This window comes from Coffea eugenioides, chromosome 7 (genome assembly GCF_003713205.1).
Source record: "Coffea eugenioides isolate CCC68of chromosome 7, Ceug_1.0, whole genome shotgun sequence".
Taxonomy (NCBI): Eukaryota; Viridiplantae; Streptophyta; class Magnoliopsida; order Gentianales; family Rubiaceae; genus Coffea; species Coffea eugenioides.
Window position 1 is genome coordinate 19,196,014 of NC_040041.1, and position 18,348 is coordinate 19,214,361.

Consider the following 18,348-nt stretch of genomic DNA (forward strand, 5'->3'; position numbering starts at 1 on the left):
CGAGATCCAGAGCTAGTTATTGATTTCATTGATTCTGTTTCCGAGATTCTGGAGGAAATTTTCTTATCCCATTTCAAACGCCTTGACGAGGAGCTAATGTTCTTGAAGAGTTTCATTTGCTTTGCTATACTTCGCGGTGTCAAGGGTCAGCAACTGACAGATCTCTTGATTCACGCTGAAGTGATGGCTATCAATGCATTACACTTGGTTTCTAGATGGTGCTTTCACACAGATAATGAACTACAGAATGAAACAGAACTTCAAATATCTCGACTAATACGTGAGAAGATTAATCCCGGTGATCCCAAGGTCCTAGAAACTTACATCCATGTCTTGACTGCTTCAAAGTTATCAAGATCGTCAGACACTTCAGCTCTGGAGAAGAGTAAGCAAACAGTAGCTGACTTTATGGATTATCTCGTTCAGAATACTGCGGAGCTATTACAACCTTGTACCGGCACTCCAGTCCCGATTATGAATCAAATGCTCAAAATTGTTGAGGGGTTAAGATTCCTGACAATCCTTCTTAGGCATCAGGAGAAGTTCAAAGAGCTATGCCATGAAATGAAGAATCTTATTGGAATTGTGGCCTGTGATGCAGCGATTGTAATCTTCTCCCTTTTTGTGAATCAAATCGATGAAGGCTTGGCCAAGGAAACCGATCTTGTTCTTTTTCATTTGCTCAAAGTGCTCAAGCTTATAAGGGCAGAATTTACACAGGTCTATCCACTAACATCAGTATCGAGATTTGGTTTTCCTAGGATCAGAGAGTTGGGCTCTATGGATTTTCTTCTAAGAAATCTACAGGAACTAGCAAGGTCTGATGAAATTAATGGTTCAAATGCTTTTCCAGTGGATAAAATCCAGACGATCCAAGAGGATTTTGAATTTTTAAGATCTTTCCTGAAGAAAATCAAGGAGCAACGCAACCAGAACGAAAAACTTCAAGCTTTCTGGAGTCGTGTTATGGAGGTTGCATATAAAGCAGAGGTAGTGATCGATTGGACACTTGTTGGTGATGGATGTGAATATTTTTGGATGATGTTGCTCGAGATATCAATGTTATGAAGATTGAGGCTCAAGCGATCTATGATAGCATAAGCTATGTTGGTGAAACCACCAAGGGAGTTACCAAGACTTTCACTCACGTGCCATCACAAGTTACTGCCGCCACGTGCAATAAAGATCTGGTGCCTCTCGACGACGAGGTGGAAAATATCACTAAAAGTCTTACAAGAGGAGGATCAAGGCAGTTGGATGTTGTTTGCATCGTGGGTATGCCTGGGCTTGGTAAGACCATGGTTCAAAGTCGCGGTCGCGGTCGCGGCTTGGAACGTTCCACATCGGTTTCGGCATATCGGTCACGGTCTCGGTGAGACGCAAATTTTAAAGAATTTAATATTCTAAAAATTGTTAATAATATAAAAAAAGTATGCTAAACAAAAATAATAAAAAATAGCCAAAGAAATGGCCAAATCAATCCGTCGCGGTGTAACTCGGCTGATTTCTCGTCTTGACTCGGGATAACTCGAAGTGACTCAGTGTGACTCGGCCGAATCAATCCGTCGCGGTGACGTCTCGGCCGATTTCTCGGCGAGATGACTATCTCGGTCTCGATTCGTCGCGGTCTCGTCTCGGACTAGTCCGAGACGGTGACGACTCGGCCGAGTCGTCTCGGTCTCGGCCGAGTCTTCGAACCATGGGTAAGACCACATTAGCTAATAGAGTTTACAATTCTCCATCAGTAATGTCGCATTTCCACATTCGTGCTTGGTGCATTGTTTCTCAAGCATATAGCATGCACAACATGTTAGTTCAGATATTGGGTAGTATTGAATCAGGGAAACTTGAGCAATATCAAAAGGTGGATGAAGATGATTTGGCTGTAAAGCTAAAACAAGTTTTGTTGAGAAATAAGTATCTCTTGGTTTTGGATGATTTGTGGGACGCTAAGGCTTGGAATTTGTTGGAGAGATCATTGCCCGATGACGACAATGGAAGCAGGATTCTCATCACGAGCAGATTGCAGAATTTGTCTCTACAATTCAAACCTGATAGCAAGATTCAACATCTCCGCCACCTTACCGACGAAGAGAGTTGGAATTTGCTGCAGAAAAAGCTATTTGGCAAAGAAGGTTGTCCACCAAGACTAAGTCGAGTTGCATCTCAAATAGCAAAATCTTGTAGGGGCTTACCTCTCACGATTGTCCTTGTTGCTGGAATTCTTGCTAATACTGCAGAAGACTACTGGGAAGAAGTTACAAAGAGTCTAACTTCCAGTATTGTCCTTGATGACAAATACTGCATGAAGACACTTGAGCTGAGTTACAGTCATTTACCAGATGATTTGAAGCCATGCCTTCTTTACTTTGGTGCATTTAAAGAAGACGAAGATGTTCCTGTCCAAAGGTTGTTATGGCTCTGGATCTCTGAAGGATTCATGCGAAAGACTGAAGGAAAGAGATTAGAGAATGTGGCAGATGACTACTTGAGGAACCTGGTTGATAGAAGTTTAGTTATGGTTTCCAAACAAAGAAGTACGGGTGGTGCCAAAGCCTGCCGAGTTCATGATTTGGTACACGAGTTTTGTGTGAAAAAAGCCAAAGAAGAAAACTTTCTGCATGTTTTGCATAGTTGGAATGATCTTACTGGCCCAAGCAGCCTCCTCCGAGTTTGTGATCAAAATGCCATGAATTTGATGATTTGGGAGGTAGCTCTAAAATTTCCCAATGTACGCAGTTTGTTATTGTTTAAGGAGGATGATTTGGGGTTTTGGTTTCCTAAACTTCTAAGAGTGTTGGATTTGGGGGAATTGGAGTTTGTTGCATTTTTTCCTATGGAAGTACTTCTGCTTGCTCATTTGAGATACTTGGCTCTTTGTACTAGAGGAGTAAATTTCATCCCAGCTGCAATAGCAAACCTCTCGAGGTTACAAACTTTTCTGCTACGAGGAAACACCTCTGATTGTTTGTTACCGAAGACTATCTGGAATATTAAGACATTGAGACATTTATGGACTACAAATGCCGCTGTTGGTTTCATTTTTCCTGTTGAAAATCTTGAAGTATCCCCAGGCTTAATTCATTTAGACACTTTAAGCCTTGCCATTGATCCCTCCTCTCAAAGCTTGCAAAAGATACTGAAAAAGTTACCAAACATCCGCAGGCTAAGATGTAAGATGACGGAATCAAGAGAAGAACCTACCAGAATTGGCGACGGGATTCTCGTGTTTGATTGGTTGAGTAAACTAGAATCACTTAATCTGCTTTTCTTTGACGGATATGGATTTCAATTTCCATTGAATTTGAAGAAGTTGACTCTCTTTTGCAATCAGCAACTGTGGAGTGAAATCTCAACAATTGGAAAGTTGCCCAAACTTGAAGTGCTTAAATTACTCGAAGACTCCGTCTCTGGGGAAGAATGGGAAATGAAAGAAGAGGGGTTCCCTAAGCTCCGAGTCTTGAAATTGTCACACTTGTGGAACTTTCGCAGCTGGACTGCATCTTCTGATAATTTTCCCCGTCTTGAGAAATTGGTTGTGCGCGATTGTCCGATGTTGGAAGAGGTGCCTTCTTGTTTAGGGGAATGTCCGACTCTTGAAATGATTGAGGTGAGAGAGTGTCGCAAGTCTGTTGCAAGTTCAGTGAAGCAAATTCAACAAGAACAGAGAGATATGGGAAATGAGTCTCTAAAGATCTCAATTGAAGATTGGGGTGATGAATGGAGTTCCAGCGAAGAAGAAGAAGAATCAGAGTCCAGATCCTTAGAAACAGAGTCAATCTCCTCACAAGGAGTCTAATTCAAGTTTCTTGAAAGCAATTTCTGGAGCTTCCCCCATTTTTGTTGTTGACTAGATGCTTATCGTCACTTTTCCTTCTTTGTATCTCGGTCAGAGTAGTACAGAAACTTTTTAATTGCTTCTCTTTTTCCTCGACAAAGAACCATACACTCAATTAATTAATATGTTAAAACATCTATTTTTTTTTGCAACAAATGAAGATGCAAGTTCATTTCTTTTCTCGCTGAGTAATTTGGATTTGATTATGTGGGATAACTAAGATGGGAAAGGAAAAAAAATTCACCTATGTGAAGTTCTGTGCAGTATTTAGTAAATGATGCTTTCGAAATTATGCTCGAGGAAATTGGTTTTTTTTCTTCTATAGGTTTGATTTTTTTTTGATATCTTTATGCTGACTTTGTCCACAACCCAACCGATAACCCATCCTATTGCTGCTTTAAATACATACATACATACATATATATATATATATATATATATATATATACCCACAGACAATATCATAATACTCCATTTGGGAAAGTTTGTGCTTTTCCGTTTCTATTTATTGCTATGAACAAAATAGTAGATTTGTTTTACATTAAGGAAAAAATATAACATAAACCTGTTTGGTGCATGATGCCATTTTAAACATAAAAAGGTAATTATATTTAGTTGGGCAGTACCATTTGTTGCCTAAAAGAATGATTGGGCTATTAAGCTCGACCCAAATAGTAATATCAAATCAAATGGTTAATATGTTTAATACTTATACATGTTCAAAACAAATAATTTTTTTTTGTTAAATAACATTTTTTAATATGTTTTAAAATTTTTTTTGTTAAATAACATATTTACCTTAAATCACTATTCTTTTAATTAAACAATATCTAATCAAAAAGTTAGTAAATATATATATGCTAAATTCATAAATTTGGTTTTTTTTTGCTCATATATTATGTAGAAAATTTTTAAATATTAAAAATATGTATAATTCAAGTCAACCTGTTCTTGGTCCGAAAGCATATTTCAACAACAAAAAAAAAAAGGTAGAGATGAGACAGGGGCGGAGCTACGTGTAATTAACTTTTAAAAATATCCTTCAAGTAGTATGGAATTTCATCTAAGCTCCAAGACTTGCCCCCCTTCCCTGCGGGAAATAATAGAAATGGGGGCAAACAGATAAACCAAATCTAAGTTGAAAATCAAGTGTTTTATTCTTTATATAACATTAACAAAGTCAAATTTATTGTATTTGATTTTCCAAACGTCAGAAGAGAGCGATTATCTTTCCTAATTTTTAGAATTATCTTTCTAAAATCTAGGAGAAAAACAAGGAATAACTAAAATGTGAGAAGGAAAAAAAAGGAATCTTTTAGAATTATCTTTCCAATATTTCGGAGAAAACAAGGAATAAATAAAAAGTGGGGAGTAAAAAAAAGGAACCTATTAAACTTCTGACTCTGGTTAAAGCTATCGATAAATAGAAAACTTTATAATTAGTCAATCATCTAAAAATATTTACTGAACATCTCATTAGAACAACAGAACTTCTTCGAGAATATCTCCATCAAACAATCTATGTGGTGGATTCTGAAGCAACAAGTGCAATATTCTATGTATCAATTTCTTTCACAATCAAACAGGTTAGTAATATCTCACACTCGGTTTTTGTGTAATATTTCCATATTTTTTGAGACAATACAGGTGCTATTGTCGTTAGTTTTATTGTATTTCGTGAGGCTTTAAATTTTTGTGTTGACCTACTATTTATCTTTGAAAAAGAAAACATATTTTAATTATGTGTAACTTTTAATATTCAATCAAACAGTACATGAATTATATTTTTATGATTTGTATGAATCATATTATTTATGGGTACTCATCGACGACAATGATGAGTTTTTATGTATTAATCCTAAAGTAGTAGTTCTATTGTTATTGCAAGAATTGGATAAAATATTGTACTTAGTGTTATTATTTTTTTAAGTTCATAACTTTGCCAATTATCTTTAATATATTGCATGCTCTATTATTTAATTTTATTGTTAATAATTATTTTAAAAACAATTAATGTACAAAATTTGCTCCCTAACCCAAATCCAAACTCCGCTACTCAGATGAGAATCGTACAAATGTAAGCCTTTGATGAGTCGAGTTTGGAACATAAAGTAAGATTCTTTCCTAGTATTAGCTTTAGGCCCGCCTAAGCCCAACTAGGACCAAATTAATGGTAAATGAGCCGGGCTAGGCCACAATAAGTGGCAACTGACTGACTAGGATTACGTGTGGTAAGATGAGATTATAAATGATGGTTGAGTAAAGATGGCTCGGGCTGTCCTGTTAGGGCTTCAGCTAGGGCGCTACTTAGGGATTTCTTAGTTGTTTGTTGAATCCGATTGCTTGGTCTTAATCAATTGTTTAAAGGGGGTTTGGAGGGCCCCCGCGGTGATTCGGCCAGTTGTTCGTGCTGTTTGGCTGGTTACCTTTGCTGGCCATCAGTTTGGTCATTGCTACCGAGAGGGGAACATGGTGGCGGATTCGCTCACAACGTTTGGGGTGGAGTGTGGCTTTCGTTCTATTTTCACTTCAGCGTCTCAGTTGCCCCTGCGCTCCAGGGGGCTCTTATCTTTGGATGTGCAGAATTTCTATAGTTTTCGTTTTTCTCTTAGGATGTAGGGATCTGGTTGGTTCCTTGGCGTTGTGCTCTGGTTTTGATGAATAAAAAGGTTTGTTTTCTTTAAAATATATATATATATATATTTATTTATTGATAAAAATGTACATTAAATGTGGGCATGGTAGTAGATTGGTAAACTAACTACCCTCTTGCAAAGGGAACAAGTTCATAATCTAGGACGATCACAAAAAAAAAAAAGACCTTATCTTATAGAATAGAGGGAATAACTATTTATTGCTTTAGTATTATAATAACTCCCTGCGTTCCACTTTAATAGTTATACTTTCTATTTTTATGCGTTTTAAATTGTAATCCACTTTCTAACTGATGAATATAATTAACTTTTAACTTCTTTAGAATACCTTTATATAATGTACTTTGTTATCAGTGAGTCTAATCTATCTTATTCAATAATTACTCTAATTCATGCCTTAAATAGTACAACTTTCATTAATATTATTGTTGTAATTAATATAAAAATATAATGATTGATCATACTCCTAATATTAACGTAAGGACATTAATAAAGTTACTCTTTCAATAATTGTTTTAGTATTATAACTATTTTGCAATCTTTGTAGATATTATTGAAAATGAACAGCACGTATTATAAATCATTTACTGCTTTAGTGTCTGGATTTGCCTCGAATTCGTTTCTATGCGGTGTAAAAATGTCCATTACCTGGGAATGCAACTTGGCCGACAGTTGGCAAAAGTTCCCTCCCCAGGGTAGGGACCTGAGGTTGCAACAAGAAAAGAACAAGTCTGGTCCCAGAGTGAATGGAAGATACAATCATGAAGATAAAATATTTCTTGATACATTTTCAATATTTTTTAATTATATATATATTTTATATATTAAATCAGGCAAGTTGCCCAACTGGAGCCAGCACGGGTACCTCCTTGGAATAATGATAAAATATGATAGAAGCAAACACCAGAATATGTCTTTCGTGTTGCATCCGTCTCGCTTGTATAGGCTAACTTCTAGTTTTCTATATGGACTAAAAAATGTAAGCTAACTTATAATTAGTGCAATCATTTTTGCTTACTAATTTCCTCATATTTCCTTTGGCTAATACTAGTTTTGGTGTTGTATTGAATCTATTGATTACTCCCCTACCGCCTAAAGTCTCCACCATTAGAAGAAGAAGCTGCAACAAGGAAAGAAGAAAGAGTCTCGCCCACAATATTTGACTAAGTTTAGTCAAGGTGCAAATCCGAAGGGGTAAAATATATTAAGGGAGTGTTTTTTTATGGTAAATTATTTTAAATAATATTTTACTTGTATTATAAATATATTTTTTAATTTATATTTTTATATTTTTAATTATTTTTTATTTCGTATAGATCAAATCACAAAAATTACTATAGTAATTATTTCAAATAATATTTCAAATAATACTTTATAATCATAAAACTTTCTCATTATTTGAAAATCCCTATAGAACCCCATTGTATTTTGGACTAATTTAAAAAATATTTTATCTTCGTTTTTCAATCACTTCCTTGATGCATTTTTCAATCACTTTTTTATTTTACATATATTAAATCATAATAGTGTACGGTGTATGTTTTATAAAAAAAAAATTCAAAAAACTTAGACCAAAACCTGGCAATCAACCAATGGGTTTATGCAGTCACGAAGAAATAATCGTGCAAGGAAAAAGAATAACAGAAAATGCACCTCTTTAGATTCTTGTTAGTCTCCCAAATTTTGGACGTATGAAAAATTTTGGCTATAGACTTTTTTTCTGTGGGATTTGTTAAAGAAGGACATTCCAAAATATTCGTTTTAAACTGATCCAAAATTATTGAATTTCTGAAACGTCTGATCGATTTAGTGAAGTAAATAGATTCCGAAGGGTAGGAACTAGGATCTGTCAGGTGAGTTTTGCGAGGAGTTTTAAGAATTGTTACCTTAATATGTCTAGAGTTTTAGGTGCTCTCAAACGTCTAGTTGAGTTGGCATTGGCAAGGATAATGATATAGTATTGATGGAAAAATAGTTCAAGATATTAATATAATATGAGCAGTTTTGACTGTTGTGTTTGCATTCTGGTAAAAATTATTTACAGTTTTTGCAGGTATCGAAAATGAACAGCAAGTATTATGAAACATTTACTGCTTTAGCATCTAGACTTGGAAACGCACTTCGGCCGAAATTAGACAAAAGCTAACCCCTTTAGGCCCCAGGAAAGGGCCCCTATTGTATCCACAGGCCAGGCCAGAAAATTAGGAGTCTTGCCGACAACATTTGACAATTTTCATATCATGAGAAAGTTGTAAACCTTGAACTAATGTTTTATTCAAGATACAAATTTGATCTCAGAGTGAATAGAAGATACAATAATGGAGATATCCTGCAGCAGTAGCCGTAGTTGCTTCGAGCTCGCTCTAGACTATCTTCGCTGCTTGCATGATACCACCAAAGGGTGCGGGTATCGTATCTCGAAGCTGGAGATGGGGGTGAGACTATTACAAAGCTTTGATCTGTATCTGACAAAGTGTAGGAGGCGGAGGAGGAACCATGAAACCTGTTTGGACCAAGATGAGGAGGAGAAGGATGTTACGTCTTCCAGAATTCAAGATCTGATTATCAGGAGAATGCAAAATCTTGAATTTGCTTGCAGCGGATCGCCTGATTCGACTCGCATTGCAAGTGAGCTCACCATGTTTCTGAAAGCAATCAAGTTGTTTTTCGAAACAGATATCAACGAATCATGCATCAACTATCTGCTGGACTGTTATTGGCTGCGAGATCCAGAGCTAGTTATTGATTTCATCGATTCTGTTTCCGAGAATCTGAAGGAAATTAACAATTTCAATTTCAAACGCCTTGACGAGCAGCTAATGTTCTTGAAGAGTTTCATTCGCTTTGCTATGCTTCGCGGTGTCGAGGGTCAGCAATTGATAGATCTCTTGATTCATACTGAAGTGGCGTCTATCAACGCATTACGCCTGGCTTCTATATGGTTGTCTGAGGGTATCAGATATAATGATCCTGAAGCAAAAGTTCAAATTTCACGGCTAATAAGTGAGAAGATTAATCCCACTGAGCCCCAAGTCCTAGAAACTTACATCCATGTCTTGACTGCTTCAAAGTTATCAATATCATCAGACACTTCAGCTCTGGAGAAGAGTAAGCAAACAGTAGCTGACTTTATGGATCGTCTCGTTCAGAATACTGCGGAGCTACTACAACCTTGTACCAGTACTCCAGTCCCGATTATGAATCAAATGCTCAAAATTGTTCAGGGGCTAAGATTCCTGACAATCCTTCTTGGTGATCAGGAGAAGTTCAAAGAGCTATGGCATGAAATGAAGAATATTATTGGAGTTGTGGCCTGTGATGCAGCGGTTGTAATTTTCTCTCTTTCTGTGAATCAAATCGAAGAAGGCTTGGCCAAGGAAACCGATCTTGCTCTTTTTCATTTGCTCAAAGTGCTCAAGCTTATCAGGGCAGAATTTACACAGGTCTATCCACTAACATCAGTATCGGGATTTGGTTTTCCTAGGACCAATGAATTGGGCTCTATTGATTTTTTCCTAACAAATCTGAAGGAACTGGCAAGGCATGATGAAATTAATGATTCAATCGCTTCCCCAGTGGATAAAATCCAGACAATCCAGAAAGATTTTGAATTTTTAAGATCTTTCTTGGAGAAAATCAAGGAGCAGCGCAATCAGAACGAAAAACTTCAAGTTTTCTGGAGTCATGTTATGGAGATTGCATATAAAGCAGAGTTTGTGATTGACTCGACACTTGTTGGTGATAGACGTGAATATTGTTTGGATGATGTTGCCAGAGACATCAATGTTCTGAAGATTGAGGCTCAAGAGATCTATGATAGCATAAGCTATGTTGGTGAAACCACCAAGGGAGTTACCAAGACTTTCACTCGCGTGCCGTCACAAGTTACTGTCGCCACGTACAATGAAGATCTGGTGCCTCTCGACGACGAGGTGAAAACTATCACTGATAGTCTTACAAGAGGAGGATCAAGGCAGTTGGATGTTGTTTCCATCGTGGGTATGCCTGGGATTGGTAAGACCACATTAGCCAATATAGTTTACAATTCTCCATCAGTAATGTTGCATTTCAATCTTCGTGCTTGGTGCACTGTTTCTCAAGCATATGGTATGCACAACATGTTAGTTCAGCTATTGGGTAGTATTGATTCTGAGAAACTTGAACAATATGAAAAGATGGATGAAAATGATTTGGCTGTAAAGCTAAAACAAGTTTTGTTGAGAAATAAGTATCTCTTGGTTTTGGATGATTTGTGGGACACTAAGGCTTGGTATTTGTTGGAGAGATCATTGCTCAATGATGCCAATGGAAGCAGGATTCTCATCACGAGCAGATTGCAGAATTTGTCTCTGCAATTCGAACCTCATAGCAGGGTTCACCATCTCCGCCGGCTTACCGACGAAGAGAGTTGGAATTTGCTGCAAAAAAAGCTATTTGGCAAAGAAGGTTGTCCTCCAAGACTAAGTGGAGTTGCATCTCAAATAGCAAAATCTTGTAGGGGCTTACCTCTCACAATTGTCCTTGTTGCTGGAATTCTTGCTAGTACTGCAAAGGACTGCTGGGAAGAAGTTGCAAAGAGTCTAACTTCCAGTATTGTCCTTGATGAAGAATACTGCATGAAGACGCTTGAGTTGAGTTACAATCATTTACCGGATGATTTGAAGCCATGCCTTCTTTACTTTGGTGCATTTCAAGAAGATAAAAATGTTCCTGTCCGAAAGTTGTTATGGCTCTGGATCTCTGAAGGCTTCATGCGGAAGACTGAAGAAAAGAGCTTAAAGGATGTGGCAGATGACTATTTGAAGGATCTGGTTGATAGAAGTTTAGTCATGGTTTCCGAACAAAGAACTATGGGTGGTGTCAAAGCCTGCCGACTTCACGATTTGGTACATGAGTTTTGTGTGAAAAAAGCCAAAGAAGAAAACTTTCTACATGTTTTGCATAGTCAGAATGGTCCTTTTGTTCTTACTAGCCCAAGCAACCTCCACCGAGTTTGTAATCCAATGAATGGGGAGTTAATGCTAGAATTTTCCAATGTACGCAGTTTGTTATTGTTTAAGGGGGATGATTTGGGGTTTTGGTTACCTGAACTTCTAAGAGTGTTGGATTTGGGGGAATTGGAGTTTGTTGCACATTTTCCAATGGAAGTATTTTCGCTTGCTCACTTGAGATACTTGGCTCTTCGTACTAGAAAAGTAAATTTCATCCCAGCTGCAATAGCTAACCTCTCAAGGTTACAAACTTTTCTGCTACGAGGAAACAAAGCTGATTGTTTGTTACCCAATACTATCTGGAACATTAAGACATTGAGGCATCTATGGACTCCAGATTCCACTTTGGGTTTTATTTTTCCTGTTGAAAATCTTGAAGTATCCCCAGGTTTAGATCATTTAGACAGTTTAAGCCTTGCCATTGATCCCTCCTCTCAAAGCTTGCAAAAGATACTGACAAAGTTACCAAACATCCGCAGGCTAAGATGTACGATGACGGAATCAAGAGAAGAACCTACGGGAACTGGCGATGGGATTTTCGTGTTTGACTGTTTGAGTCAACTAGAATCACTTACTCTGTGTTTCTGTCATGGATATAGATTTAAATTCCCATTGAATTTGAAGAAGTTGACACTCCTAGCGACTGATCCGCCATGGAGTGAAATCTCAACAATTGGAAAGTTGCCCAAGCTTGAAGTGCTTAAATTACTCTCTTATTATTACAGCTCCCCTGGCGAAGAATGGGAAATGAAAGAAGAGGAGTTCCCTAAGCTCCGAGTCTTGAAATTGTCACACTTGCGGGACTTTCGCAGCTGGACTGCATCTTCTGATAATTTTCCCCGTCTTGAGAAATTGGTTGTGCACGATTGTGAGAATTTGGAAGAGGTGCCTTCCTGTTTAGGGGAATGTCTGACTCTTGAAATGATTGAGGTGAAACGATGTCGCCAGTCTGTTGTAAGTTCAGTGAAGCAAATTCAACAAGAACAGATAGATATGGGAAATGAAGTGCTAAAGATCTTAATCGAAAAGTGTGTTGATACTTGATGCACGGAATTCCGGAAAAGAAGAAGAAGCCTTTTTTTTTTTTTTTTTTTTTTTGCATTTACCTTTTCTAAAGCTAACATCTTTACTAATCAAAGTATATTTTTAGGCAAAACGACTTTGTACATTCCAACTTATCTTTTTTCTTTCATGATTTTTTTCAACCATGTTTTGGTGAAAATAATTACATTTTTATATTCCATTTTATGTTTTGGTGAATATTACGGAAGCAACTTTTAGAAGATTACATAAAATAGGGACACTCACTAGTGTGATTATTGTTGTTTCTCAGATATAATTGTCTATGTTGATATTTGAAAAAGGGTAAAAAGAACGAGTGATATTAAAGAAAAAAACAGGCGCAACTTTTTCAAAATTCATATAAAGTGCAAATTCCAATACGCTGATTGAATACAGGTCGACATAATGCAAAGAAGAAATAAAAAAAAAATCACTTTACATCCTGAATGCATCATTACCACTTAAAGTTCAGTAGAACCATGAGCATCTTGGCATCCATGTGCATGAACTTTACTTGTGATGAGGCTTTCACATCTGATATTAACTTTGGCAACTTGATCTTCTTTGTGCACTTCCTTTGCTGGAGGGGGTTTCTGGAGAATTAAGCAATTACGGAAATAGGGAGAATCAATAAAACCAATGTAATGGGGATGAAAACTACAACTTAATGCTTGAATCTAATCCCTACTGACTGTTTTTAGGTCTAGTTATACAGATTGATAAAACCATATAATGCAATCAAAATTTTTGGATTAAAGAAAAAATAAAGATAGAAAAGATGAAAAATGGTATTGATTAATTTTTTTAATTTGTCGATGTGTCTTGATTGCTAAACTGAAAGCATTATATGGACAGAAATTGGAAACGAATGGAATTTTAAGGGGGAACGGGTCACTTGGTTAGTAAGATATATTAAGGATAGTAATTAATACAAATTCAATAACTTAAAAAGAGTTAACTACTTGGTTGGTCTAGTAGTCTGGGGAGAACTTTTAAAATCTCTTCAAAAAAATAAAAAGAAATCGAAGTAGTTGTGGTTGTAATCACAGAAAACAAATTGATCCACTAGAGGGCGGGATTGGTTGGGTGGTACAGGGGAAAGTAATGTAAGTCATAGATCTTGAGTTCGAGACCTCTCACTACCAAAAAAAAAAAAAAAAAAACCACTGATGATATATTCAATAAAACATCTTAACAACTTCAAGAGGTTAGCATGATATTCTTAAAAAGCCAACCTTGAATTACGACTATAATTTAAGGTTAATATAGTAAATTCACAATAAAGGTTAAAAAAGTCATTTTACACAAACTCCTACACTACACTACTGTTATACAAGGTGCAAATGAAAACTAAAGAAACAGGCAATGAGGCAAACGTTAGAAGTTAGAACGTGACAACTCGAGGGACCAAATTAGCAATTGTACTTTAACCCCTAAGAAATTAACCCAGAGCGAGAATGTGACATAGTAAAACCATATTTTTACTGTTAACTTTACCATTTACCTTTTTGTTCATATGTTTACATAAACCCTAAACCTTAAACCTCTCTTCTCAAACTCCATTGCCTAATTTCGGGTAAGTTGCCTTTCTATATCTTGATTTACTTACCTTTTATGCAGATTTGTGGCTCACCTTCGTCAATTTTTTTTCTTTTGTCTTTTTGGGGTATTTTTTTAGGCAAAAATTTAAAATCTTATTGTGGGTATAATAGAATTGGAGGGAGAAAAGTTGAATTTTTTTGCTAAAATTGATGACAAAAGTTGGTTTGTCTAGGATTTGCCTTTAGCTGAACAAAACATTAGCTTTGCTTATGGTGGGAAATCTATCGATTTTGTTGGCTCTTTTCTTGGGATGTGCTTTTTTCGATTTTAGGGTTCTTAAGTCTTGGGAAAAATAAAGATGCAAGTTCATTTATTTTCTCGTTAGTTTTATTGTATTTCGTGAGGCTTTAAATTTTTGTATTGACCCACTATTTATCTTTGAAAAAGAAAACATATTTTAATTATGTGTAACTTTTAATATTCAATCAAACAGTACATGAATTATATTTTTATGATTTGTATGAATCATATTATTTATGGGTACTCATCGACGACGATGATGAGTTTTTATGTATTAATCCTAAAGTAGTAATTCTATTGTTATTGCAAGAATTGGATAAAATATTGTACTTAGTGTTATTATTTTTTTAAGTTCATAACTTTGCCAATTACCTTTAATAGATTGCATGCTCTATTATTTAACTTTATCGTTAATAATTCTTTTAAAAACAATTAATGCACAAAATTTGCTCCCCAACCCAAGTCCAAACAAACTAAAAACAATTAATGCACAAAATTTGCTCCCCAACCCAAGTCCAAACAAACTCCGCTACGGATAAGAATCGTACAAATGTTATATCTTTAATGGGTCGAGTTTGGGCCATAAAATAAGATTCTTCCCTTGTATTGGCTGTAGGCCCGTCAAAGCCCAACTAGGACCAAATTAATGGTAAATGAGCCGGGCTAGGCCACAATAAACGGCACCTGACGGACTTAGGATTACATGTGGTAAGGTGAAATTATAAATGGTAGTTGAGTAAAGATATCATGAAACGATTTACAACCTTAATTTTTTTTATTTTTAATTTTTACGGAACAAGAAAAGAAAGGTCATTTTCAATCGAGAATAAGTGAAGTATCACTGTTGATACTCTTAAAAAAAAGAAAAAAAAGAGTCATCTTCAATCAAAGCAATAATAATTACTTCTATCTTGTGCACAATATTATGAAATTGATTATCAAAGAAAAGGGAAGGGATAAGGAAAAATAGAGGTGCTGCAACAGAAATTTGGCATGTTATTTCTTGTATTCTCATATTTTTTTAGTCAAGTATATAAGTACATTATTGAATGGGAAAAAAAAGTTGACATAACAGAAATTTGGTAGGTTGTTTCTTGTTATTCTCATATTGTTTTAGTCAAGTATATAAGTACATTATTAGAAGAAAGGACAAATTGGGCAAGATGTTCGGAAAACTTTAGAGTTTTTTTTTTTTTAAATTGTTGGCAATCCCGTTACAGGGTTGGGATGCAAATCCATTATTTTATTAATAGCAAAATAATTTTACAAAGCTCGAGGGGTGCCAAATCTGACCTCAGAATAACAAATAAAATAATAAATAAGAAGTACTACTCTCTTACAATTTGTGAGCATACATGTGGATCTACCCTTCAGTCTAAATGTAGGGATGACCTAATAATAGAAGCAAGTTGTTGTATAAAATTGAATTGAACATCTGATTGAAGGAAGCTGTTATAAATGATAAACTTTAGAGGCTTGAAGTTGGATTACTAATTCAAGTATTTAAGTACGTTATTGAAAGAAGGTACATTGCGAACGTAATTCAAATGCTACTATGGCATTGCTATTCAAATAGTCCCAAAAAAAAAAAAAGATAATTGCTTAGATGTTGGTATTAACAAAATTATTTTTAGATATTTAGAATCCAGATTTACCCAAAGTTGATGAATACATAATGGTAAGTCACTCGATGCAAACAGATTAAAGTTACTTCCATGATGCTTATCAAATTCACCAAAATTAGTTACTGTTATCAGCATCACTAATTATTTTGTAGTATTAGCAAGTCCAATTCAAACTTTGCGGGACACCCCTAAAAAAAAAATCCAATTCAAACCTTAGAGAATGATTAATTAATGAAAATCCTAATTTAAACCAAAAGATGGGGGTTGTATTGAAAATCTAAAATTATAACAAAGAACAAAAATTTAAGATTAAAAAACTACAACTACCAAAAATTCCGATTCAAGATGAAATCTGTTCTTCAATTCGTCAACTAGTCATAGACACCAAAATCACTATTTTGCATCAACAAATTGGCCAAAAATTACTTACGGATGAAGTAAATCATAATCTTCCTTGTGTTCATTAATTGAAACCCAACGCCTGAATTAAATTCTTGTTATCAATCCTAATCAAATTGATAGTATCACTAAGTCAGGAAGAAGCTGAAGTTGAATGACAATTTGACCAGTTAAATCATTTGATTCATGCTAGTATATTAAAACAAACAAAACTGAAAAGAGCTTAAAAAGCAGGGATGCATGCAGGATTCTAGTTTAAGGGGGACGCACAGTCAAGTAGGGAACCCAAAAAAAATCATGAAAAATGAAAGTTCAATAGACGATGATTAACAAAAAAAAAATTTAATTAAAAGAAATGTGTATAAAGCACTATACTTCTCTCAATATATGTGATCAATGATGGGCAAGAAATTCATCATTGATCTTAATGTTTAATTAGTTATAATTAACTTATAACTGGAGAAAGTGTAAGGGAGAAAAAATTGGACTGGCCTTTAAAAACGGTGGATATTTGAAATGAGTTGAAAAAGTTAAAATTCTTGCCATGATTGAATTTTCATTTATTTGTCATTTTTTGTTTCTATTTGTATAATTTTTTCTAACATTAACTAATAAAAAGAAACTAAGAGTTTGTTTGTTTTAGAAAACTTACATAAAAAGGTAATGTTTCTTAAGGTAAATATTTGATAGGTATCGTGTATTAACAATAAAGTCTTGATAAGGGTATAGTATATGGAAACTAGATTTGGTTTATTACAGGACACTTTAAACATACATAATGAAACTAGAGTTAATCTTTTGTCGGACACTTTTAAAAAAGAAATCAAAGGAAATAACCTGACAAGTCATCATGTCGACACCAATAACAACCCCAAATTTGTGTTTACAGCAATGAAATTCCTGAGCAAGAAGGAAATTCCGTGGTGTCTGCTGATCTTGTCTCTAGCCTTTTTTTTCCTATTTCACTTACACTCTATTCACACACCAATGTATCTTGGCTTTTTGACTCCTTTTTTCCCCTAGGTTTGAAAATGGGAGATTAAAAAGTACTTCTTGTTTCTTTATTTCGTTATTGCATTTACGATTGGTGACTTATTTTAGTATTACGTTTGAATTGGTGACTTATGGCGTTTGCCTCATTTTAAAAAAGGCACATTGAAATTGGTTTCAGGTACACGGTACTATAGTGGAAATAGGAATGTGTGAATATCCAACCTCTGCATTGTATTTTTGCTATAAAAAAGAATCATTTTTCCTTCATTGATTAGCTATATGCACTTTAATAAATAGTAATGTGCAATTCAATGAAAATTAATGTGTACTTCGAGGAACACAAGGATGAAATGAAAAATTGTTAAAAGGTATTGATGTGAGGAAAATGAGACCTCACAGCATTCAAAATTTTAATGCAACACACATCTAATTGGCTTACTCGACTTTACTTTGGAGCCAAATAAACATTTCTTCGCATGCATGCATGTGTGTATGCATGGGTACATTTTGTACAAGTACTCTTCATACAGTTTTTTATTAATTTGTATTAGTTATTAAAAAAATTTTCATAAATGGTGTCATAGAGAAGATAGTATGTGACAAATTGAATTTGTCCAAACTTATTTATTAAAAGAGAATTATATTTCCTTCATTTATTAGTAATCAAGGGTGAAATAAAGAAATTACTAAAAGGTTTTCATGTAAAGACAATGAGATATTGCGATATTACAATTTTTTTAATAGCACAACTAATTGACAAACACGACTTCAATTTGAGGCCAAAAACAATTTTCCTATACAAATGTGGTACTTTACGTACAAGTTAGGGTACTTTTTATCAAAGCATAAATACTTTTTTATAGTTGTTAATTAATTTATATTGGTGATTAAATAATTTGAGGCCAACTAATAGAGAAATAGAGAAATCACTAAAAGCTTTTTAT

General features: G+C 35.1%; 2 protein-coding genes across 2 annotated transcripts; both read left to right on the forward strand.

The window, feature by feature from the left end:
- The first annotated feature begins 1,699 nt into the window (after positions 1 to 1,699).
- Positions 1,700 to 3,799, forward strand: LOC113777076 (putative late blight resistance protein homolog R1A-10). The gene has a single exon (XM_027322121.1). It carries the CDS (start codon positions 1,700 to 1,702, stop codon positions 3,797 to 3,799), a length of 2,100 nt encoding a protein of 699 aa, XP_027177922.1.
- Positions 3,800 to 8,810: 5,011 nt separating this feature from the next.
- Positions 8,811 to 12,527, forward strand: LOC113777078 (putative late blight resistance protein homolog R1A-3). The gene has a single exon (XM_027322122.1). The coding sequence runs from the start codon at positions 8,811 to 8,813 to the stop codon at positions 12,525 to 12,527; it is 3,717 nt and encodes a 1,238-aa protein (XP_027177923.1).
- Positions 12,528 to 18,348: the final 5,821 nt, after the last annotated feature.

Coding starts and splice junctions, on each gene's coding strand:
- LOC113777076 (XM_027322121.1), top strand. CDS start 1,700: ATGGGTAAGACCACATTAGCTAATAGAGTTTACAATTCTCCATCAGTA.
- LOC113777078 (XM_027322122.1), top strand. CDS start 8,811: ATGGAGATATCCTGCAGCAGTAGCCGTAGTTGCTTCGAGCTCGCTCTA.